The sequence below is a fragment of the Labrus bergylta genome, chromosome 20, assembly GCF_963930695.1.
Source record: "Labrus bergylta chromosome 20, fLabBer1.1, whole genome shotgun sequence".
Taxonomy (NCBI): Eukaryota; Metazoa; Chordata; class Actinopteri; order Labriformes; family Labridae; genus Labrus; species Labrus bergylta.
Genome location: NC_089214.1, coordinates 4106485 through 4131006, shown reverse-complemented (window position 1 = coordinate 4131006; position 24522 = coordinate 4106485). Strand labels below are relative to the sequence as shown.

At 38.9% G+C, this 24522-nt stretch overlaps 1 protein-coding gene across 2 annotated transcripts in view; it reads right to left on the bottom strand.

Annotated features, from left to right (window-relative positions):
* Nucleotides 1-24522, bottom strand: part of LOC109992537 (cadherin-18) — a 189208-nt gene that overhangs the window by 39023 nt on the left and 125663 nt on the right. For both annotated transcript variants that reach the window (XM_065949050.1, XM_020645202.3), the window contains exons 3-4: nucleotides 16595-16889; nucleotides 10455-10574 (exon numbers count right to left, since the gene is read on the bottom strand). In XM_065949050.1, coding sequence (XP_065805122.1) covers nucleotides 10455-10574; nucleotides 16595-16889 — 415 coding nt within the window. The remainder of the gene's footprint in view (nucleotides 1-10454; nucleotides 10575-16594; nucleotides 16890-24522) is intronic.

The following is a 24522-nucleotide window of genomic DNA, read 5'->3' as shown; positions in this document are numbered from 1 at the left end:
AATAACACGGCAAACATAGCCATGAACTTTCACAATGCTAACTTAGTGAAATATGAGTGCACCTCTGCCCGCTGCAGAGAAACTGTGCACAGGTAAATTGTAACAGTAACAAAACCAAAAAGAGTATTTGCTTCCTGTGTTGCTGGGTGCCAGGTGATTTACTGAGTGTAATAGCTCCATGTCCTGCACACATTTTGCTCTGTTTGTGTGCCTTTGTATCTGTGTGGAGTCTTAAGATGTCTGTTTGTTAATATTGGATTTGTGTGTTTCTTTGCCTTAGGGCTAATTCGCCATCTTACCTTCTGAAACCACATCACAACCTGGAGCCTGATTTAATATGTTCTCCCAGTTACACCAGTGTTTATTGTAAATCTTGCTTTTCCCCAGGGCCAAGACCCTCTGGCCACGATTGAACTTATGTTCTTGTGAACTTGTGAACCCTGCATTAATACACGATTGACTGCAAGCAGCCAGACCTAGAAGGTAATGGGATAGTGTTGATCGTGATGGTAAATAGACTTTGCTGCTGTTGCCTCATGTTGTAAGTGGAAATCACGACATGAGGTGACATTTGACAAGATGGTTTTGGGCAATGAATCAAGGCATCTCATACACCACTGATCCCTGGGAAATTGGCTATTTCCTGAAGTTATCTTGCTATTTCTGCCCATTTTTGTTTAGAAGCCAAAATCACAAAATCAGGCTTATGATAAGATGTTTCTGCTTAATTTCATGCTACTCTAAGAATTAATGGGTACAACTGCAATAACCTCTTTTTCCAAACATGGCTGATGAGTAGGGCTGTCTCTGAGTCTGGATTTTGTCTATCAAATTCGATTTGGCTGTGTCATACAATAGTTTGACTTTTATTTCCTTTTACAAAAATAGTGCTGCACAGAACACTTACAACAATTACATATTTGGAGTGAACACAAACTCAACCACAATGAACCCTAATGCCAAGGTCAGACTACACATTATAAGCATTACTACAGCCTGATTCAGCAGACCTAGTGTTTCGGGACCCATCAGCCATAAAAAGATACATTTTTTATTTTTATCCCTTGTAGTGTTTCATAGTGAATGACAATCAAGACCACATCTGGTTCGGTTTACCACCACCCGACAGAAAGTCGAGCATGTTTGATTTTTTTTCTGCCTTCTACGTTGTGTTCTGTCACATCATTGATGTTGACCAATGAAAGCACATAGTGCGCCATATGCCCAAAATGGCCAAGTGAAAGCAGAATGATGAAGTTGGTGCTACCAGATGGAACTATGAGACAGGAAAAGTCTCAACAAACGTTTTTTTTTTGGCTTGATTACAGTCTCCTGTACCGGTGTTGTCTAACCCAGTCCCTAATCCTTCAAATGTCATCACGTTGTTCGTGATGGTCCGGTGTAGTCATATCTACTGGTCCAGTCCAGCACTAATATATGGCTCTGTGAACCCCTAATCTGACACAGTGGCCATTTTAACAAACTAAAAAGTAATCTGACCTCAGCATTAAGGACCGTTTTGAAACATTTATATGTGCAAAGTTACATATCCAATCAATGAAAGTGCAGACATCTGACTGACAAAATGCAAGTTGAATTGAGTTGAGTGAATCACTTCATTGACTTCAAGGGGGCCGCCAAACTGACAAGACTGTTTTCTTAGTTCTTAATATAATTTTACTACAACTCCAAGTGGTTCAAGGCCATATACCTTATCAAATTATGCAGGTGCTGTCACAACAGCACCATTCTGTTGTCAGAAGATTAAGAAAGGCAGCTGTTGTCAGCCGTCCACTATAAGACAGACAATTAAATTTATAGACCAGCTGGCAAACTTGTTGAAGCATTTCACATCTAGCAAGTCATATATTTTGAAAGAGCATTCAACAAAGTTTTGAATTACGCTCACCAGGTGCCTAGAAATAGTGCTCCTGCATTACCTTCTGTAATTGTATTTGTCAACACAGGGAAACCATCTATAAATAGGAGGATTACACAACACACTAATCCACTCACACAAGGGTTTTCTCGTCAGCTCTGGTCACGGTGTCCAAAGTTCATTTAGTACTCAGTTCCCATTTCTTATCTTGACAGCTTGAATTTCCCATAAAAAAATCATTTTACAGTGAATTAATACAGTTTTATGATTCCCTAATTTCACAGAAGAGTCAGCTATAGCAGTGTTATACAATAGGTCATTTCCCTCTTTCTTTCTCCAAGACTCTATAGACAGAAACTAATCCACTCGCCTCAGGCAGAATAATCATTAAAAGTGGGTCAAGGAGCAAGGCAGCCAACAGTATTAAGATCCAGGGGATCTAAGGTTACACATCATCTGTCACACTGGGTTGTGGCTGAGGGCTTGTAGACTGCCTGTGAACCTGAACTCATCAGCAGTGAAACAACAGACAGGGACATTTCTTTATAAATAATATGATATATGAGGACTAATTAGAACAAAAACCTATCATTGGAATTAGAAATGAAAGAATTTATATAAGTAGATGGTGGTTAACCGTTTGAACATAGTATTGAAATGAGTCCGACTGTATTGGTGCTTTTGCTTAGTGTGATGTCAGTTCTTGAAGTCTCCTGAAATACTTAATAGCACTAGAGTATTTGCAACCTATTCTTAAAAAAAATGCAAGTCAACCAACCGTAAGGATTCATAAGGTGTCTAAATGTTGCCTTAATTCTGATACTTAAATTAAAACATAAATATCTAAAACTATTCTTAACATAGGTAAAAAAAAAAAATCTTGACACACCGAAAGTAAGTTGAATAAAATAAAGGGCCCACATTGTTGCTTTTGCTTATTGTGATGCCATTTCTTGGAGTAGCCTAGAAAGTTCCTAAAATGTGTCGAACCAAAATACTTCCTATTCATGCTTTTGCTATTGTTTTTTCCCCCAACCATTTAACCAGGATTATTCAACAACAATCTTCTAAATCCAGACTGCAGCTACTCCCTGCCGCCCCTCCAGTGTTAACACCATTTTATGTAATATAGCTGAATTGACTCAAACAGATATCATGTAATAATGAAGTAATTGCTTTCTGCTAAGAATGATTGTTGCAGCCATGGCGCTCTTTTACACAACTCAGTAGGATCCTCCATTTGGTCTGTATTCTAAGGTTTACAAGGAGAAAGTGTTGTGATGAAAATACATTCAAGAGTTCCACTAACATGGTGATTTTGCAATCTCAATTAACAGCTACAAAAATAAACCTGAGAAGGTGAAATCATTTCTATGAATGAGATGTGAATAGAGTTCAGCAGCCACTTTGGTAGAAATTATATCCTATTGATTGTATTGTTTTTCTGGTGGCTGATGCTTCAAGACATTTCCCATGAAAAGGACAGATTCAGTCGACTGGTTAAGAAAGAGTTTTTCAATGCAAGATGTCACAGTATGCTATGTGTCCTTTAAATGCTCTTTGGAGGAACAAAGAAACAGCACTTGTTCGAGGTTGTGGGATAAAGCAAAACTAGATTTTTTTCTGTAAAGTTCCTTCAAGCAAATTGAATCGACTCACTTCGTTTCATGTACCTTCTCGGACAGAGTCTAACAGTGTCATTTTGTGTGTATTAGTTCTGCTTTCAGAGGAACAAGCGTTAAGTAGAGCAGGACGCAGAAAGACACTAATGTGGTGGAGAACTTTCTTCTGAGGGATATCAAAGTGAATATTAAGATATTTTTAAACTGTAGCGTTTTCCTTTTGTTGCCTTTTCACACTTCATTTATCCATTCAGTTGTTCAATATAGGAATATGTCTGGATTTCAGAATGTGAGACTCTACTAAAATGGAAGTTGACTAACCTATGAGGAAGTGGTGAATTCTGTCTTTCAAATTTTAAGCAGACACTAACAGACTGAGTTATGTTGGGTCTCTTACTGAAAGTAAGGCATAATCATTGGTGCCCTTCCTGCTGGATATGCTGTGGCTTTGGGGTGAATGTAAGAAAAAAGTTTGCATCAGTATTTTTATTTGAGATCACAGAGAATCTAATAGTCCCAAAGATGGTGTCTACAAGCAGAACCTGTTTCATAACACGTAACATAGAAATTGTTTTAGAGATCATGGTGATCTCAGGCTTTTGATCAAGAAACTGGTAATAATTGATCCTTGAATCGTAGTCAATGATTGAGCAAAATTTGAAGATATTCTCTGAAGGTGTTACTAAGATATCTAGAAAACAATAATAGGACTAGGGATGTTCCTAGGCAATTCATTTCAAAGTCGAATAAACTGAAATTTAAATTCAGACTGTCCAACTAATGTAAAGAAGAAAAAAAAACTTTCATAAAACAGTCTAAATTAGCCACAATTTATTTAACTCAGCTAAATACTGGATCACAGTATCTCCGGGAAAACAATGTATGATTGGTTCACTAAGTATGGCTAACGTTAGCAGAGCCAGCATATCCAGCCTTCAGCCCTCCCTGCAGGTTAACGTATGCATTACTCCGCTTGATATGCTAGTTTAACCCGGCACAGCTTACATAAAATTTTATCTCAGTTTACTATTTCAAAACACTGCCAAACTGCACGTTCAGAGATTCTATCTGTTACTGTTCTTGTTTACATCCAGGTAGTAGAGTGGAGAGAGAAAGCCCACTAAAGGGAACTATAGCAAGTCTATGGCTAGAGCCCCTGCTAATTGTGGGTAGCTGCATTACAGATTTTAAATAATATTGACCGTCAATGAGGTCCACCATGTAAAAGTATCAGTAATGAGTTTAACTTACTAGTAATTCTGGTGCAGAGAAGCAAGAGTGACTAGGTGTAATCGTATAGTCGACAAAGGACAAACAGACAATTTGGCAGATGAAAAGCAGACGGACAGACTAATGTGTAGATGGACCAGCTGACAAACAAACCAAAAGAAAAACACAATGTAATAGATTGATCACATACATTTCTAGATCAGAGACCAGATCCAAGAAGTTTAGATTTTGCACTTCAATAGAAATGCACAGCTTCAATCATCACTACGTTTTTGAATCCTTAACATTTAATATTTTCTAATAGGTTCCCATAGAGAAACTCCATGAACCATACATATGTAACAAGCCATTTCCAAGAAGCAGAACACAGGCGATTTATTTTCTACCAAAGTGTTCTTTTCAAAATGCCAGGTCTCAGCATGGATCTGCTGCTCTTCTTGTTTTCAAAACTAATCAAAGTGCTTGCAGCCACTTTTCCTGTAATGATGCGAGGTCTGCAAACTCAATTGGAAGTCCTTTGTTATTAACCAGAGTCTTAGCATTACTTAACCTGGGGTCCTTGAGACACACAGATCTTGGCAAGTGGCCACACTCCCCATTAAAACAACACCAAGACAGATGATCTGACCTTTCAAGTCTCTTATTACCCCTTTACTCGTGGAGGCACATCGCTCTGAGCGATATTTCACTGCAGTGGGTTTAGGGATGATAAGTATGCATTAAATATGTGAGGTTTTATTTTCAGGCTTTAGTAATTCCACAGTTCAGAAAGTGAGGATGATCTTCTGTCCATTATTTGCCTTCAAACAAACAAAGGAGAAGCCTACAGAGAGAAAATACTAAACAGAATCAGGGATTTTTGTCCAGCTAGGAAAGTGTAGCAACACATTTTCAGCTAATGCATCACAGCTACATTACAAACCTACAATTGCTGGACTGCACTCCTTCTTAAGTGAAATTCTTTAACAATACAGGAAAGGCAGCAGAGGAATTCTTTGAAACGCCCGAGAACCTGAGAGGTATGTCAGTACTTTGACATGAGGATCGCACCCCTGAACTCCTTTCCCTGTCCATTTTTGATCTGTTATACCTTAGATAGTCTCCGCTAAATCTCTACAGAGCTCGTGAGTTAATTTAGAAAATAATTGAGAAAGCGCTGACTTCCCTGAACCTGGGCCCATTTGACACAGTGAGGTGGTTAGCCTTTTCCTCAACCTCCCCAGTCTATTAAAGTTGATACCATCGCACTATCCACCTCTTTGTCTGGCTGCAAACTTCTAAAGAAGGACAATCTCCTGGGTGAACAAAAAGGATTATAGGAGATTACTAAAGCACTCTTCAATCTCCAGCTTCAGGATTCTTGGTTTTTGGCCCTTCCAATACAGTGTTATCCCTGTGTGTCTGCACTCTTAACATTTCTGAAGCAAAGGGAGATAACACTAATAAAAGCAGCTGTGAAAAAAATCTCAGAAATCATAAAAGTACTTATTTTTACCTCCAAAGAATGCTCTGTCATACGTTGGTTTGCATATCTGAATGTGAATATCTGGTGGGACTGCTCAAGACTCAAGTGATTGACAAATAGAAAGCTCTTTTCTTGATCCAAGCAGAGGTAAGACTTAATCCATGAACCGCCAAAAACGTCTTGATCTGTGTCAGCTCCTTCAATAAACTCGAACACTTCCAAATCCCAGATCAGCAGAGATATTAGCCTATTTAAGATGCAAAAGGGACTTAGGGGTTCTGCAGTGTGGTGAGGTTTGCCTGTGTGTGTGAGTGAGTACAGATGTGAGGTGGGGATGGAGGGGAGGGGGCATTCGTCTATGAGACTCCAGAGGAACAACCTTGATGTCTCTGCGGGTAAGTGACAGATGCACAGTAGTGATGGGAAAGACAGGAGTTACGACCCGGCTATAAAAAGGATAAATGCAGCTACCGTCTAAGATGTACTTTTGCTGAGATATAGGAAGCTGTTCTAGAAAATGCTGGCTTGCAGTTTTGGAATTCGCAAACCATGTAATCAAGTAAAGTCAATGCGGCGATTGTTCTTAACACAGTTAGCATGTGACTTATTAAATATAACTACTCTGGCGAAGCTAATATTGTCAAATAACCCTGACGAAATGTGACAGAGCTTTCCAAGAGTAAATCCATCAAAAAAGTACATCCAGGCTTTACTTCTAACTTTTATCCTGTGAGATTTACATTCAGAGAGCAGATAGAGGTTCAGTCTGTTTGTCTAATACTCTGCTGTCCTTGTGCATCTGCTCCTGTTCACCAAAATCCCCAGACAAGTCAAAACATAAGCAGCAGGTTGGGTGCTCAGGGTCCTTCTTAAAGGACACCTTGTCAGGATTTGTAGGTGTTCTTTGAAATTCTTGACTGTAGCAAAGCTTTATCAACACCCAGCGTCTTTGTTCAATCCGAAAATGTTGATGATTTAATGAAACAACTTGACAATTTTGAGGATTTACAGTGGTAATCATTTACTTTGCTGAAAGTCAAGTAGCAATGGTCAGCGGGCTGTTAGCTTAGCTTGACAATATAGCTAACAGCTAGCTAGCTATTTGATAGCTCAATTTGAGGCTAAAGCCAGAAGCCTGTTACCTTAGCTCAACTAAGTTTTCAAACATCTTATTTGAAAATAATAGAAGCAAAAAAGACAAAAAAGAGGCTGAAATTGCAAGTAGATAAGGAGAAAAAAAACTGAAAAACAAATGTTAAATGCCAAGTTTCTTGAAATTAGACAAAACATCCCCATGTCAAGAAACATAAAAAGTAAGAAAACGGCACTTTCTTTTAAATTACTGTCCTTAACTGCAATTACATGTATCAGACAAGGAGTGCAGGACATTGCAATGAATTATGGGTCTATGGGACATTTGAACAGTTACGCCTCTATTTAGTGTACCTTTATTGAATCTGTACTCTGTGTACTTAGGAAACACATTTTGGAGATTCATGACAAAGAACAAGAGGAAGGTCAATTCAGAATATTTTGGATTGTCCCATTATTGTTCAATAAAGCTGCTACATTGATGTTCTGCTACCCACAGTTCCTCCCTCAAGCCTGCCATCTTTGTCACATGCATCAGTCCCTTCTTTCAAGCATGCTGCATGGCACTAGCAGACGAACCAATTACAAATTTACATCCATAATTGAATCCTATTTACTGCAGTGACAGATGTTTTGATGCTCTTCCATGTTTAATTAATGGGTTAGGTGACATGAACTCAGACATTTTATATTTAGTTATTAACATGTCTGTCATCTGACACTGAAATGCAGAATGTGTAATTAACATGACTGTGCTTTGATTTTAAAAAAAAAAACACCTGCCTGTTTCTTTGTAAATGGTAAGCACTACAAAGTCATAGATCAAGTTTCCAAATGTGAAGGTAATATACTTTTATTTTGCACCTTTGTTAAAAATATTTGATGTCTCAAACATACAAGATGCCATCATTAAACATAGCTACAATGGCGTGGACCTATAGGATCTTCATGTTGGGTTTTGCACTTGTAAGCGTAGAGCTTTCATTTTCTTAATGGAGCCAGCTTACAAAACAGATTTATCTAAATGTAGGTATGATAGTGGTAATTTGCTCATTAAAAAAAGCACTTTTAAAGTTATTAAGTGTAATGACAGTGCAGTTAATTTTGGAGAGGTGATCATGGTAATGATCCTCTTTATAAGTTTTAATAAACACAGTAACAGTTTAATTAAGATGCACTGCAGAATGAAGCCAAGCACACACTTTGTGGCACACAGTGCTTTAAATGTTGGAGAAATAAGAATGGTTACATTCGAGTTGTACACATCCGCAAATACCCTGTCGCTTTTCATTTTTTGGAAGGGTCTAAGGCACACATGCAAAGCATTTGATTATTGTACGCTGACAGACATGACAAAAACGTATATTTGGTGAGAGTTTCAGCTGAAACACAAGTGTACAATTGCTTTGCCAAGGCAGCCTGTTATATAAGCCACATGTCCTGTGCCTGTGGTCAATTTTCCATTTAATACAATTTCCAAACTGTCAGAGCGGCCTGCAGTTCCTGGTGGCACTGAGAGGATCAAACCACTTTAGCCAGGGAGGGGGAACAGCTGAAACTGCTAACTTGTTTCTTGCTTAGGATTTAGGGCAAAGCTGAGACAGTTCTATGGGGATTCCTTCTGCACCATATGTGCAGGCCAAATGCTATCATTACCCTCTGTCCTTAAATGATCTCTCCTCCTTCCTCATGGGGTCTTGTAAAAATCTGTCACTGTTGGATCCGGCCAGCAGATCCAAGGTCAAATGGGCAGAGGTGGATTTGTTGGTGTGTGTGTGTGTTTGGAACTGTGTGTTCTTTAAATCCTGCTAATGATACGTGTATATCCCTTTGTGATGTCTCCAACATGTAGGGAATCCGCTACCTGTGGATGTAACACACTAATGCACTGTGAGACATGTGCATAAGCAGCTTCAGCTCCCCAGCGCTACTTTAAGACTTGGGCTTAGTATATTTAAGATCACATGCAAGCGTGGCTCTCGTGGCCCTGTGCATGTTTTCCACTGACCACTGGAGTTTCTCCTGCTAATTTAAGTGAGGAAGGGTGGTTTGCTGGTGGCAGAGAAAAACAACAGAGACTTGTGTAAATGAATACATGAGGGAGGAATAGAGCTGTGCTGAAAGAGCAGCTGCCTAGCCCTTCGATCAAGATGCAGAGTCAGCTCAAGCAAAACGAGCCATCTGATGTGTCCGAAAGCCCACTGCATACAGAAAAATCATATAATTATTTTTTAATCGAGAGCATGATTTCGACTACACTAACAGAGCTAATATACCAGAGTATGAGGTTTTGTGTGCACAAAGCCCAGTTTCCTTGCAAAAGCATTGGCATTGCTACAACCTCACCACAGCGCTGTGAAATTGCTCCATTAATCCCCCACTGCCTTCCCCCCCCAAGGTAAAGTCAAAATATTCCGTGTTTCATTTGTGTTGCTCATTCAGCAAAGAATTCATGTTTTACATGGGCGTTGTAGTCTCAAAGGGGCCAATAGATGCTCCAGACAGCAATGATTCAGTTCAGACAATCGCATTGTTGTTCATGTTAACCGGCAGCAGCAGAATCAGCCGAGGCAAGCATGTAAAACTTCAAACACAAATGTGCACGAGCAAACCCTTTTGTGAGACAAAGAGAGATCAGAAATAAACATGCGCACACTCACAGGGACACATTTTCACGTCATATAAAAGTTATATATCTTGTACTTTAAAAGGTTTATTAACATTTAATAGACTCCAGCAAAGCCCTCTCAGACAATAGATGGACTGAAAAGACTGAGCACTGCCTGTCCGGGCTTTTTACCTCCTTTTCTAAAGGTAGGAAACAATGGCTTTCTGAACACATCTCCGCAAATGGCTCCTTTGACCCTTGAGGAGTTAGTTATGGCCAACAAAAAGTGGGTTTGCGTGCTCGACAATACAGCAGTCGTATGAGTGGTCTATAACTCTACTGTGGCTGCTTTCTGGCTTTTACGATGTCAGACGTGTGGCAGCAACAGAACAGAATGTTCACTGCAGGGATTGTGCACAGACTTCACAGCATGATGTACATATCACTTTTGGAGATCAACAATAGAAACAGAAATGAAGCATTACACCCATCTATGAAAATAGATTTTAGAGTGCTTTTCTAAAATTCATTTTACCCAAGAATGCAATAATACTGCACCTGTTTTGGGGTCGACGGAGAAATATGGCTGTCCTTGTAGAATACTGTAGACTATCCTGGCGCTGTTTCCATATGTGGGGTCGTCGGCGTCAGTCGCAGTGACTTGCAACACAGATGTGCCTAAAAAATGAACACAGTACAAATTATTTTCCAGACACTGTCACTCTTAAAAGGTTTTTTTTTTAAGGTCAATACCATGATATTGTTGAGTAAAAGCCGTTTGTTGGAAATCTCCTAGCAACCATGTTGTAGTGTTTTTGAGTCCCCGGGGGAATTACTGTGCAATAGATGTTAATATATGGCAGCAAGGTTACAGAGAGAGATACTTTAAATGCTGGACACATCCTCAATTTAAAACAGAAGAGATGCAACATTGTGGTTTAGCATGCTTTAGCAAATACTCACACAATATTTTGCATAATATGCTGCCGACTGTACATAACTTATCTCCACAAGAACAAAAAAAGTATGTTCGTATCTTGCAATCTGTCTTTACAAAAAGACATAATAAGTCCAAAAGAATAACTAGCACTGAAATACATTTGGTATTAAATGATAATGAGTAATCAAGTCTTTATGGGTGCAGATGCACAGAATACACTGGCTGTAGCTCATAAGTTATACCATATGAATGTTAAATAGACATTTGTCTAGTCATTGTCCTAGTCTTGGGATGATAAATGGAGAATAGCATACAAATGTTGCTGTTAGTTTCTGAGTGATTTTTTTTTTGCAAAAGATGACAATAACAAAGACAAGTGCTTAAAACACTTAGGACAGCTCAGTATTTACAGTGTAATCTCAAAAAATGATGCGTTAAAGCCATTGTGGTCCAATTTAACACATGAAGTGATGCTCAACCAGCATTACAGGCTTCATTAAGCCATTATAATTGCATGATGAGCACATTTTAATTGCATTGTTAGCTTACATTGTGTATTAGTATATGTAGCAATCCTAGCTTGGTTGTGTAAGGGGACATATGAGCTATATGATACATCCTAAAGCCTGTAAATCTTCTTGCTCTGTAGTTTCATATGGGAATTTAACTCAATTAAACAAGTGAAACTCAGTACACTGTGTCCCACCAGATATGACTTTTTTTTTTTTTGTGGGGGGGGGGGCTAAAGGAGCAGTGAGAAATATCAACCATAATGAACAGTGTAGTCGACTGTATGCTTGGTCACTCTGAATCTATGTAGACATTGCTGAGGAAATTGCAATTGGAATTATTTTTGACTTGATCAAATCGCGGAATTTTCTTGGAAGCTAAGCTGGTTCAGAGTCATCCGTCTAGGAAAAGTTATTAGAAAGTACATAAATCGACTGATGAATAGGGATTCTGCTGGTGCTAAACTGGTGACTGAAAGCATTGATATTGATGTTAAAAAGTTTGCTAATCTTGGAGTCATTGTATACAATTGAGTTACTACATATTGGTATTAACCTGAAACCATCAAGCCCCCTTTCTCTAAATTGAAGCAAATTGACTATTTTCAAAGATTTAACATTTACAATGACTTCAAAATCAAGTCTACACTGCATTGTCTGAATGTAAGACTGTTTCAGGGTTATAGAGGTATATTTGTGGTTTCAGTTGTGTACTCCGCCTTGCATTGTACCAGGATTACTTTTTAAAATGGCAATGTTCCTGGTGGCCACAATTACAGAGAACACAAGAGTCTAATCTATCGGTACATACAGCCTGTGCCCCCTTAATAACAGTGTGTAATATCTTTATGACTAAGGTCAAGTTAAAGGTTTTTTTTTTCCACACTGGACTACCTCATATTGAGAAGTCTATTTTATTTTTTATCCTCTCTATTATAGTTCATGACAAATCTATTGATATATTGCAGTCCAATACAACACAGTGACTTAATATGACCTCGGAGCTAAAACATATAATTCAATGAACACCTTTATGATACTGTCTGGACAATATAGGCATCATAAAAGTAGACTTTACGGCAGAGCTGTTGAATTGGATTGCACAAGACTGGACAGATGTACCTTATAAGGTGACCACCGAGTGTATATGACTTGGTCATATTGGTCAGACTTTCCAGGATACTTGCACTGCAAGAGTTTGAATAAATTGCAAGCATGCCATAGTTCAAAATCAGGGCATGTAGTTCTGAGTTTCTTGCAGAGACATTGTGTAATTTGCTTGGCTCTACATAACCAAATCATTCTGCCCATTAATTACCCCCATGACAAACATTGTTCCAATTTGTATCCACTTTCTTTTTAAAGACCCAAAGTGACTCATTCCCCAACCGCAAAACATAATGTACTTTTAAAAAGACCAAGGGTAGACTCTGACAAATTGTATTAAAACCATTGGATTCTCCTTATCCTCCCTCAGTCTGAGTTAAAGATTTTATATAATCTTCTTTCATTTGCATTTTGATTTGGTTGTGACATGAAAAACCCAGAGCTATACAGCATTGAAGCCGCAATTAGTTTGTGAGATGTTGGGTGATACTTGGTAAGATGAAATAAGATGGCATCTTAATGGAGGAAAAATTTCAACACGCTGCTTTTCAGAGAGGCCTGTCATCAGATACGGGAAGTGCTTTGAAATCTCAAAGAGAAAGAAAATGTGCAAGTACATCTCAAAAGACATCAGATGTTAGAGCAAGCTAAAACAACATTGATCTGTGTTTCATGATGGATGAATGCATTTACTGAAAACAACATTTTAGAGTGGCAAAGGGAGGAAAATAAGTCCTTATAATGGAACTCTGAAATCTCAATTTGGTTGTTTATTAAGAATTCAACACTTGCCCATGTGTGCAATTTGGATCAATTTCCGTACATCAGTTCCAAGAGCAGTCATTTAATCATAACTCTTCATCTACACAGACCACTACTACTTCCTCTAGGTTTTGAAACAAGTATTAAACAGTCATTTTACCAGGAGTGAAATGATTGACTGGAAAGCGGAGCTTCTTATCTCCAGCACTTCCATTTAGAGACATCAACTGGGTGATGTGTACAACAGTAGGAAATTGATACTTCTTGTATCTGGCACTCTAAAATATATGAATACATTGAATAGAAGATATGACGTAGCAACATTGGACTACCTGGCAAGCGCCCAGCCAATCAATTTAGGCTTAAAAAAAGAGCACATCACAGCCAATTAGCTGCCACACATTTGCAGACAATCCCCTTCCTGCACTCTGGAGCACCAGTATTGACAAATGCTGGGGGATTAGTGCTCTGGAGTGTGAGGACAGTTGATTGTTACAGCCGATTTGACGCCGCAGACTCAGAACCGAAGAGGAATTACTTTAATGGACACCAGCAAAAGAGGGGGCAGGAAAAAAAGGCTAATTATTTTCCCCAGTCGATGATTTCCTTCCTTGGGTCATCACTGGTGATTGATTCTTTTTGTGCATTCCATGATTAAGTTAGCAAGTGAACACTGAAACTTTAAAATGAATGGTCTAGTTAGAAGTTAACCGATGATTTCAAAGCACAGATTAGGTTTGCAAATGTATCTTTTATGAGTCTACTATGCACTCGTCCAAAGATAAAGGTTATGTTTCCAATAAGTCAAACTTAAATCTTTGTAGGATTCAATTCTAGGGCTGCCTGCTAATCATCAACCGAATGTTAATCAATGAAAAGTGTTTGGACCAGCAAAGTCTTCATTGGTTGGCAAGCCTTAGAACCTTTTTTTCCTTCGTCCCTGCATCTGTTATGCCTATATATAGGAGAGAGGCTTGTGCACATAAAGTTTATTGCAGTGATATTTCATGACCATTCTTCAGTACTTATTTAGCTAACGTTGCAGTAAACTGGTGCCAGGCTAGAGCAAACTGAATCAGCCTAGTGAATACAGAGGTCTGTGAAATATAGTTCCTAGAACTGAAGAAAGGGAGTAACAATGTCATACTGTGTTATATCAATTTTCAGTCTACTTGTTGGTTTTTCTGAACCATTCAGAATTATTAATGTTAGCATTGTCATTTACCGGCAGCTCGCTTTCCCGGTGCACTTGTAAAAACTCTTAGCTCATTGTTTTGCATTTTTTTCCATACTTTAGCACAGTCATCTATGTTACTGATAACGTTCTTTTCTGCCCAAGTACTCGAGCCATTTACAATACCCCTCAAAATTCCCCTATTACAAAAGAGTTGGGTCATTGTGTAAAATGCAACATCAACAACATTTGATAAATTGCAAAACATTGAAACCCAATAATTCATTGTAACAGCATTAAAAAAAAGAAAAAATGAGAAATTACAGTACATTGTTTAAGGCAAATTACCGTATATGCCCTTTGATGCCAGCAACTTGTATAGAAAAAGTTGGGACAGGGTCATGTGTACCAATCTGTTGCATTCCATTTCTTTCAACAACATTTTGTAAGCAATGGGGAACTGGGGTGACTGATTTCTGTCAATATGAAAGTACCTCTCCCCATCTTTACCTTAGAAAGACTCCGCCTCTCTACGATGCTCTTTCTACACCCATTGATGTTACTAACCTGTTGCTAGTTAACCTTATTAACCATGAGCTGTTCCATTGGGTGTTTTTTTAGGCATTTCACAACTTTTCCAGTCTTTGTTGCAACTGTCCAATCAACATGCAACATGTCTGCATCAATTTCCAATGTAGCATACACCTTTCCAAAAAAACATTGTAATTTCTCAGTTCATACATTTGACATGTGACATTTGTGCTATTTCCAATTAAATGTGGAGGTTACATGTTTTGCAAATCACCAAATTCTGACTTAATTCACACATCATTCAACACCCCAAATATTGAGGAAATAGGGCTGAAATGTTTTATCATGAACTTGCATGACTGGTCAACTACTGAATGACACTCATGGGGAAATATTTTTTTTTTATCAAGTTCTTTTATATTTTTGTCCTACGCTACAAATGGCACCTTTATCTCCTTCAAACACAACCTTAAATAAAATGATTAAGAAGCGAGAAATCACCATGCATAACTCATTAGATCTCACAGGGCAGTACTCTCAGAATTAAGATATGCACTTCACACATCAAACTGAAAAACAAATATACTGACTGGTGAAGTTGTATGTGTGTCAGACATGCCTGTTCATGAATATTCATGAATCCAACCAGGGAGATATTGACTGTTTATAAAGAGGGCGCCTACAGGTCTATCGGGGTTTGCATATTTTATCAGTCTTGCACATTTCCATCTTCTTGCTGCAAGAAACCAATGAAGGCATTCCTTCCCCCTTACGACATTTCCTAATAAGTATGCCTACCTCCTTTGCAGCAACAGAAAATATTATTTTAGACAGACAGCTTTAAATGGAATGTTTTCAACAAACTGTCAGTGTCACATATTCACTATTTTATAGTAAATTCCAAGCAAAATTGCTTTGACAGCAGTTTGGCTACCTTTTTGGACAACCTGCATATGTCTTGACGGATGCTGTGAAATATTTTAGCACAGTACTTTGGGGTTGTTGTGCTTTGAGGCAGAATACACCAGACTGGGAAAAAGGGTGGCTTTTGTTCACCCAGGCTAAAAACAGAACTGTACAATAAAGAAATAAAAAATAGATGTTTTGCCACATGATGCCGGGCGTATGAAGAGCGGTTGTCTCCGAGGAGGTGGATAGAGGCTTTTCTTTCCTCTATGATGTGAAGGACTCCACAGTCTCGATGGCGGGGATTGCTGTGGAGGCATTATTGAGTGCTTTATAAAGACCTGCCCACTCGGGAAGCCATCACAGCAACCAGAAAACAAAGATGAAAAAGAGGACTCGGCTGGCTTACAGAAGATCAAACATTCTGGAGAACATTATCCAGAGAGGACAAAGCAGAATGCAGCATGGGGTAATAGCATGTTTGATCATGTTTGTTCATCCTAACACCTTCCTGTAAACCGTGTCCCAGCATCACTTGGTCATGAGTTGATTGAAAACATACACAAGATGTAGAATTGAAGGTCTCGCCATTCCATTTTTTTGTCTTCACCGCAGGGCTAAAAAAGGATTACATGCAGGAAAAATAAAACAAAAATAACTCAAGCCCAGACAGTTTTTTCTGCTTCAACCCACTCAGGTGAAGGCTTACTGCTGAGGACAGCAGAGAGCAATCATTTGACGGTTCATTTTAAATTGTAGCATTACTCACCCAATTCAGACATCTCAGGCACCGTCGCTACAAAGGGTCCATCTGGAAATTTGGGTGCATTGTCATTGATGTCTTGTACTTTGATGATGAATTCCGACTTTGGTTCCAGGGCCTCCTCCGTGTTGCGGTCCAAGGCTTGTGCATGCAGGACATAATGCGTTTTCCTCTCCCGATCCAGGCTCTTAGCGGCGTGAATATCTCCTGTCACTTCGTCGATGATAAATATAGTCCCGGCTCCTTCCCCGCTCAGGATGTACCTGACGGATCCGTCGCCTTTATCTGAGTTTGAGTGAAGCTGCAAGGGAGAGCAGACAGACGTTGTGTGAATACAGGAAATGGTACACTGCCAAAATGACTTCTTACGGTTGTTTTCAGGGTTCAGGATTTCAAACAAGTTTTGCTAAATTTTCACTGGCCTCGGTGCAATGATGTAGAGTAGCTGCAAGAGGAGAAATATATTCCAAGAGACTTCTTTTACAAAGATTATTAGAACTCAAAAGAATTGGTTGGTTATTATTTCAGTCAACCAATCATATATTGTGCTAAAAAAGGCTTTGTTATGGTATTACACAAAAATCATTACATTTTTCTTTTTTTAATTTTACATACTCTGGTGTTACACTCTTTTATTGAGATACATACTTCGAACACACTTAGGCCCAAATTACACACTGTGGACATGCATTAAAGGAGATATGCTACACATGGAGTGCACCAGAGCTGTTGGGGGTTTGGAGAGCATTAGACACTAGCCCTGGCCGCCCACCCTGAGGACAACAGCCTACACACATGGGGTGCAGGAACCAACCACCAGCACAACAGCACCCCAGATTTTCCAACTATTTGACATTTCTATAATTACTCACTGAGAAATCAATCGATGTCTGAATCATAAAACACAATTTCAATATGGATGAAAATGAACAATACGTGCAGCCCTGCTCTTTATATGAAGATTTTAATAAGAATAAAATGAACATCAGAACTACTCTTTCTGCTAAAGTAAAAAACAAACTCTTTATATAGCAGTAACCTTTGCGTCATTACTGCACTGCACCGAGGTCGTCAGCCTGCTCCAGCTTCAAAAAGCTCCCAACATCCATCTCAGACACTACATTATTCAATAATTCTCTCTCAGGCTCAGCTGTACCCAAGCTGCACTAAAGAAAATGCATCTTTGGAGATTAAAGTTTTTGGAGAAATCCTTATAACACAGCTCAGATGAAGGAGCTCTGCCTCTTTCTCACCAGGAGAGAGAGAGAGAGAGAAAGAGAGAGAGAGAGCGAGAGGAATGAAAGAGAAAAAAAATGAGCCACTTGTTCAGCCATAATTGACACCAAGAGGATTAAGACTTTTCATGCCGATTGCTCAGCTGGGTCGCACTTTTAAACTTTATGAAGACATCTTCCAATACCTCTGAATTGCCTTACAATGGTGCAATGGTGACGTCGTTGTTTAAACAATTTCATTTTCACACATGAATAAAACATGTTAAGAAACTCACGTTTTTTTTTTTGTTTTTTTTTAGCCATCCCCCAAGGGAAATATCACAGCCCAACATAACAGCATAATACATTTCCATTTTGCATTGGCAGCACTTTATATACTGGTGGTATTGTACTGTAGCTGTTCTTAAATGTAGATGCACATCAACCTTTGAATTGAGGAAAAAAACGCAGCACAGGCTCATCTGGAACAAGATGCAAAACACACACAGAGAGGCCGTAAGCTACACATACATTGAGATAATAAATAATTCATGGTATGTTTGTAAAGGGATAGCATGGCACTCTTCCTTACATGATAATAATTAGATTGTCTGTGTAAGCATGCATGTCATAGAAACAGCTTTGCAAAGAACTTCTATGTCGAGGGAAAGACTAAAAATAATGTGAAAACGGCATCTAAAGGGACGTGATGACTACAACTACAGCGATGCCAGGAGAGGAGAGTCATTTATTTGTTGAATGCCAATTAACAGCATTTGTTCGCAGACGAATTCGACATCTAAAAGAAGTTAAAAAGAGTCCAAATAATCCAAGATGGAACCGCAGGGGCAGTGGGTAAAAAAAGAAAAAAAGAAAACAGAAGTATTTCTAGGCCTGATCTAAAAAAATAAATAAATAAATGACCAACACAGACACATGGAAACAGTAGTCACAAATTGAGAATAATGAACAGGAAGGGATATGAGTCATCTGACTCACGGTTATAACACTCGACGTTGCAGCATCTGCTACACCCTGACTGTTCATTTTCAAACAAAATTAAAATATGTGCAGGTTATGTAACAAAGTAATACAATTCAAAGCACAATAAGTGGTACTATACTCTGAAAAAAACATAGCTTTCTAGGTTTCTGAAAGGAGGCCTTGGGAAAGAGTGGGACTTTTGCAAATAACTGAGTTTCCATAATCGCAGGGTTCAGATGTCAACATACATTTCAGGCAAGAGTGATGTATAACGAGGTGCAGATGTAACGTCTCGTGTATGGACAATACACAGAGCACAGGGGGTGGTTGATTGAGCACTGGTTCCCAAATGCTCTGCTAACAAAAGAAGTCAGAAACAACCTGAAATGTAAGGGTCCGATGTGAATCAATGACCAACACGCCTTAGTGATAGTTGTGCAACTTTAAAACACCCTGTTTTGCAATGAATTTATAGAATAAACTCCCAAAGTAGACTACAATACAACATACCACAATATATAATGTCTGACATGAAATAGATCAATTTGAAGTATATTAACTAAGCCAAAAATGTGCCAACCAGTATAATAGCACAGCACTTCTCAGTCTCCTTCCGTTGTAGCGATTTGAAGCTGGAATACTCCCGCGACGGACGCTGCCATATTTCGCTGGTGACCCTAACCTAACCAGCTGGCTTGTTGAGGGGGCTTTTGCTCAGTGCTTTTTTTAAATACAGTATAGGGTGCCAACGAATGCACGGGAAAACCACAAACCAAGTTTATCACTCGAAACATCACCATCCATAAAGCCCAGAGATTGCAAAACACAAAGGTTCAATCACCAGCAATTAGACCATTCCCCAGCGAGGCATTATTTCCTCATTTAAATTGATTACCTGCTCCCAGTTCATTTAAATCTTGGTCCTTTTATGGTTCAGAAACTACTACTACTACTACTGTGTTTAAATGTTAGCTAATCTTCACGCTAATAACAAATGTATCCTAACTCACAGTTAAGTTAAATGGCCGGTTCTAGGCAGGGGCCAACAGGGGCCTGTGCCCCTGTAACACTGAGCTTGGTCCCCCCTGTGGCCACCACTCCAAAAGAAAGAGCCCCCCTAATAACGCACACACAGTATTTGATTCAACAACTGGATTCACAATCTAGTATTAAATACTGTTACTGAAACAAATATAAATCATGTTATTTTATGTTGTGGTATTTAATGATGTGCGCTATTATTTGGCATAATATATATATATTTTAAAGTGATCATCTTGTTCCCCTCTGAGAAAATAATTGGCCCCAGTTTGGCCCCCTCAGTAAAAGTGGTCTAGAACCGGCACTGTTAAGTTACCTCTAATTGATAAGAATTGATGCCAAAAGTAGAAATGCATACATATACATTTTTTTATCTTGTCCCCAAACCGTAACTCCAATGTGTGTATGGAACAACATGATATTCCTCCTGCAAAGCTTAAAAAAGAACAAGGCCGAACAAATGTTCTGATATAGTCGTAATGTTTTGATTACTGCAGTCCCTGAATTAGGACACAGCTACAGTGTTTGAGAGGAGAACAGACCGGAGCTAAAAGAAAAGAAATATACTTTCACAGTAACCCAAATTTATAAGCAATCAATCATCAGACTTGAGCATTACACACCGTACCTATTACTGACCAAACCATGCAGCACACATCCATCCCTTGTCTGTTTGTTACATAATTGATAACGTCTCACCGCTGCTAATCCTCTGCTGGACATCCGTCAGACATCTCTACCGGGAGACATGACATGACTGGACAATCTGCATACCACTTTAGGATGCACGGGCAGTCGGAAAAGTCAATGAATTTAACTCGTGTTGCCTTAATTACAGTAAAGCTCAGGGGTTTTACAATCACTGGAGTCAACAACAAAGTGCAAATTGGAATAGAAGAAGCAAAAGACTTAGGTTCACATAACAATTTAGATGAAAGATAGTGGTGTCACAGGCTGTAGTTGACCCTTGATTGATGCTAATTAACCCCCCCACCCCCCTCAAAAAAAAGAAAAAAGGTGTTGAACTTTGTTGAAACATGTACACCAACATATAATCATTATTTCTTTCAATCAAGTTTTATTGCTGCTCTTGCTTTTTAAGAAATAATTCCCATAAAATATGTAAGACAGGTTTATATTTCCTTTCAGGGATTGGAGATGAGAAAATGTCATCCACATCTGTGGAGCGTCCTGGTGCAGATGTGGATGATTCTACATGGATGAACATAGGCAAAGCATGGTTATAATCAAGAGTTTGGAGGAAAAAAAATGTCTTGTACCAGAGCTGCTGCAGCATTTAGTTAATTTTTGATTATTCCTAGAACAATATTAACTCCCTTTGTTAAATCTTCAGGCTAAAACTGGCTGTACTGTGCTGCTAAACCTCACACAAGTGGAGTAAAGTAGTGCTTACAGTATATGTGGCACACAGATCTGCTCTACAAATTAAAAAAAAAAAAAGGCCAGCATTTTATTATTTATTTTTTTTACATGGGTTGGGTTCAGACTTTAACATAAAAAATAGGTCATAAAGGATTGCCAGTGCCAGCAGCTTGTGATGACAATTGGTTGCTTAAACCTCCATGATACAGTCTGCAGACATCAGCAAATTCAATTCAAGGAATTAATGAATGACTTTATTTTTCAACAAGATTTTAAATTAGATAATAAAAACAAAAACAGCCAAAAGTAACAGTGTCCGAAAAAGATGTAAAACTTGTATATCCCTACCCCTATGTCACATTTCTTCTATTAGTTAAGAAATGATTCTAACAAATGTTCACAATTATATACAACTAATATACAAACGTATCCCTAATTTGTTTGCTAATTCTTCACGTGTAATACGTTTCCCAAGTCCTGTCATTGGTCCAAAGTTGTTTCCACAAAGCAACTTTGGGGGAAACCTTATTTATGTACTTTCCAGCACACTTACATTGACCTACACAAGGAGTTATGTTCTGTTTTTGTAATAAATATGGACAGAGGTGGGTCACACTGATTCTACTGAAACGATGCAGCATCTAATATAATAGATTTTTGTGGTCTGATCAGCACTTTCCAAATGAAACAGTTCAGATTTATTGAACAGCATGTGCAGTAATACAGAAATTGAGGATGTAATAAAGCGCGATGCATCATGAATGGTTGTGCAGTAAAGATGCATAGTGACAGTTACGAGTTGTGTGATCTGTTGCCCCCTTACAGGCAAGTAGTTTAACAAGTTGAACAACCCAGGTCCTCAGGCCACGTCTAATCAAAACTTGGAACCGGCAAATAAATGAGTAATTAGAAAGCTGCCACTGATTGCAGGCCTGACTCTGATGAGAGCCGGCTGTCCTTTCTGTGGTAAATATCAGGCCTGTAATTAGATGGAGAGTCAAAGATCTTGTTGAATCAGGTGGTTAATCAGTTGCTAGATTGTACTAATATGAAACCCAACCTTCAAAGCAAGAAAACAGAACATATTTACACATCAAATGGAAGAGTTGACGAAACCAATTACTGTGTTGACACGGTTTGGCCCACCTTCTTTGAATATTTAATGCAGGGAAGACATTAAAAAATAGATGACGAGAAATCCCACCTTCACGTTGTGATCATTTAAATGCAGAGGACCAGAGTTATTACTTAAGAACCGACCACTTCCATAAGTACAACCAGGATAAATCCACTTCTGTCCAGCAGCCCTCTACAACTTGCGCTCATAAATGAAATTACGCCTCCAGTCGAAGTGCTAATTTAGCCATTGACTTTCTTTGCAGGAGCCAATAAATCATGCCCTGCAAAGTGTGAACCAATGATGCATATGGCGACTACTGCCTTCCAAAATCTATGGGTGATAAACGTGTCAACAGGTTTTGGGCCATTAAGCAAACATCAGTGAAAATACTGCAGCGTTTGCCAGCTGAGAGTGAAACAACATGATACTCAATATTCAAATCAGAAGAGACAGTTATAGAGCCATGAGGACGCAGGCTTTGATATGAGTATTGAGCTTTTCATTTTTATGATCAAGGATGTTCAAGTCTCTAGATATCTATCTTAAGAAAAACACATTCTCAATTAAACGTGTCCTACATTGTTACGAAAAAAGAAAACTATATAGTATCTACTTCTAGATCTAATGATAGTTGCTGATAGCCAAATTTTGCTGGGAGGCAAACATTGCCATAGTAACAATGGGCTCCACCAATCACACATTGCTGTAGCACTCTAGGATTATGGGTAGTGTAGTTATTTTTACCGATACTGCAAATAAACCATGCTTTTCTTAAAACAAGGCTGATATCACACTCAGTTTGCTCGTGGTCTACCTTGGAGGGTTCTGACATTAGGGCTAGTCAAAGCCAGCTATGGGGAAAATTTATGGGATTTTGACTTCTGGAACCACACTGTTGAGCTCTATTTTGGATGGACCAAATGTTACAATCTCAGTGTTATGTTGACCAAGCAAGTAAAAACATTCACTGTACCCATTTCATGAAAATAGGCAAGTTAGTTCAAATGATTTCATCAACTGCAGCCTCAATAATGAGAAAAAATAAAACGTGCAACAACCACTATTGATACATCTTATACTGATACTGTATTCCTTCTGGATTTAAGTCAACTGCACACAACTTTCGTATTTACCAACCATCTGTGACTGTTTCATGATACCCAAAAAGTGACAGTTGGAGATGATGACTTTCTGCGGAATCCCTCGCTGCTGTTTGGACAGTTTCACAGATTTCCATATTCCATATTTTCTTAGTCACAGCTGAGTGTACCAAACTAGGCTTAGGGCAAATTTCCAACTCATGACTTCAAATAAGGGGCTCCATTTCTCTGCAGAGGGTGCTGCTCTTGCGTTACCAGCTTCAGGGTTGAAATAATTTATTTATACTGCATTTATTTTGATCACACAGAAAATTTCATGGCTGCCTGCCTTAATGTAATTTGTGTCAATTTGTTAAACCACAGAGCAGGCTTGATAAGAGTCTCACATACATAAAACCTGTATGTGGCAATCCCAAAGAGAAGGGGGGGGGGGGGGGGGCAAAGGGACAGAAATGTCCTGTCAAAGCAATGAAAACTGAACAGGAATGTATGGAAATTTGTGAGCAATGAATTCCAGGGAGACGTCATGCGGTGGTTGAAACTCTGACCTCTGTAACCTTGTTGTTTTGTCATCTCCTCACCGTAAGACTGAAGAGGAATCCTTTCCCTCCACAGGGCATCAAAACAAGGGATTGTGTTTATATCTCTGTCTCTATGGACGACTTTATTAAAGACCGGTGGAATAGATGACTGGCATGCTGCTGGCGGCTGGCAGCTGGCAATGCATTTCAGAGGAGTTTAAAGAGATCAGCAGAGTCTGGGGCTCTAAAGTCGCCGGCGAAAAACACTCCAATCTCGAGGAGAACCACGCTCATAATTGCATCATATACCCAGAGACGCAAGCTGAGAGAAAGCGTGTTCTTCTTCACTTTCTTTTGTCAACAAGCTACGTGATTTCACCGCCTGGGCTCGGCAGGCTCATTTTGAGAGTATAGCCTTAAACTGTTTGTGTTACGAGCTAATTGGTGCTCACAGCTAAACAGACTTTTGGCACTGTCCTATCTGCTTCTCAGGTGTCTAATTCATTTACAAAGAGAGAATAGATTGGAGAACAAAAGCAATCCTCCAAGCAGACAATATTGTTTCTGAATC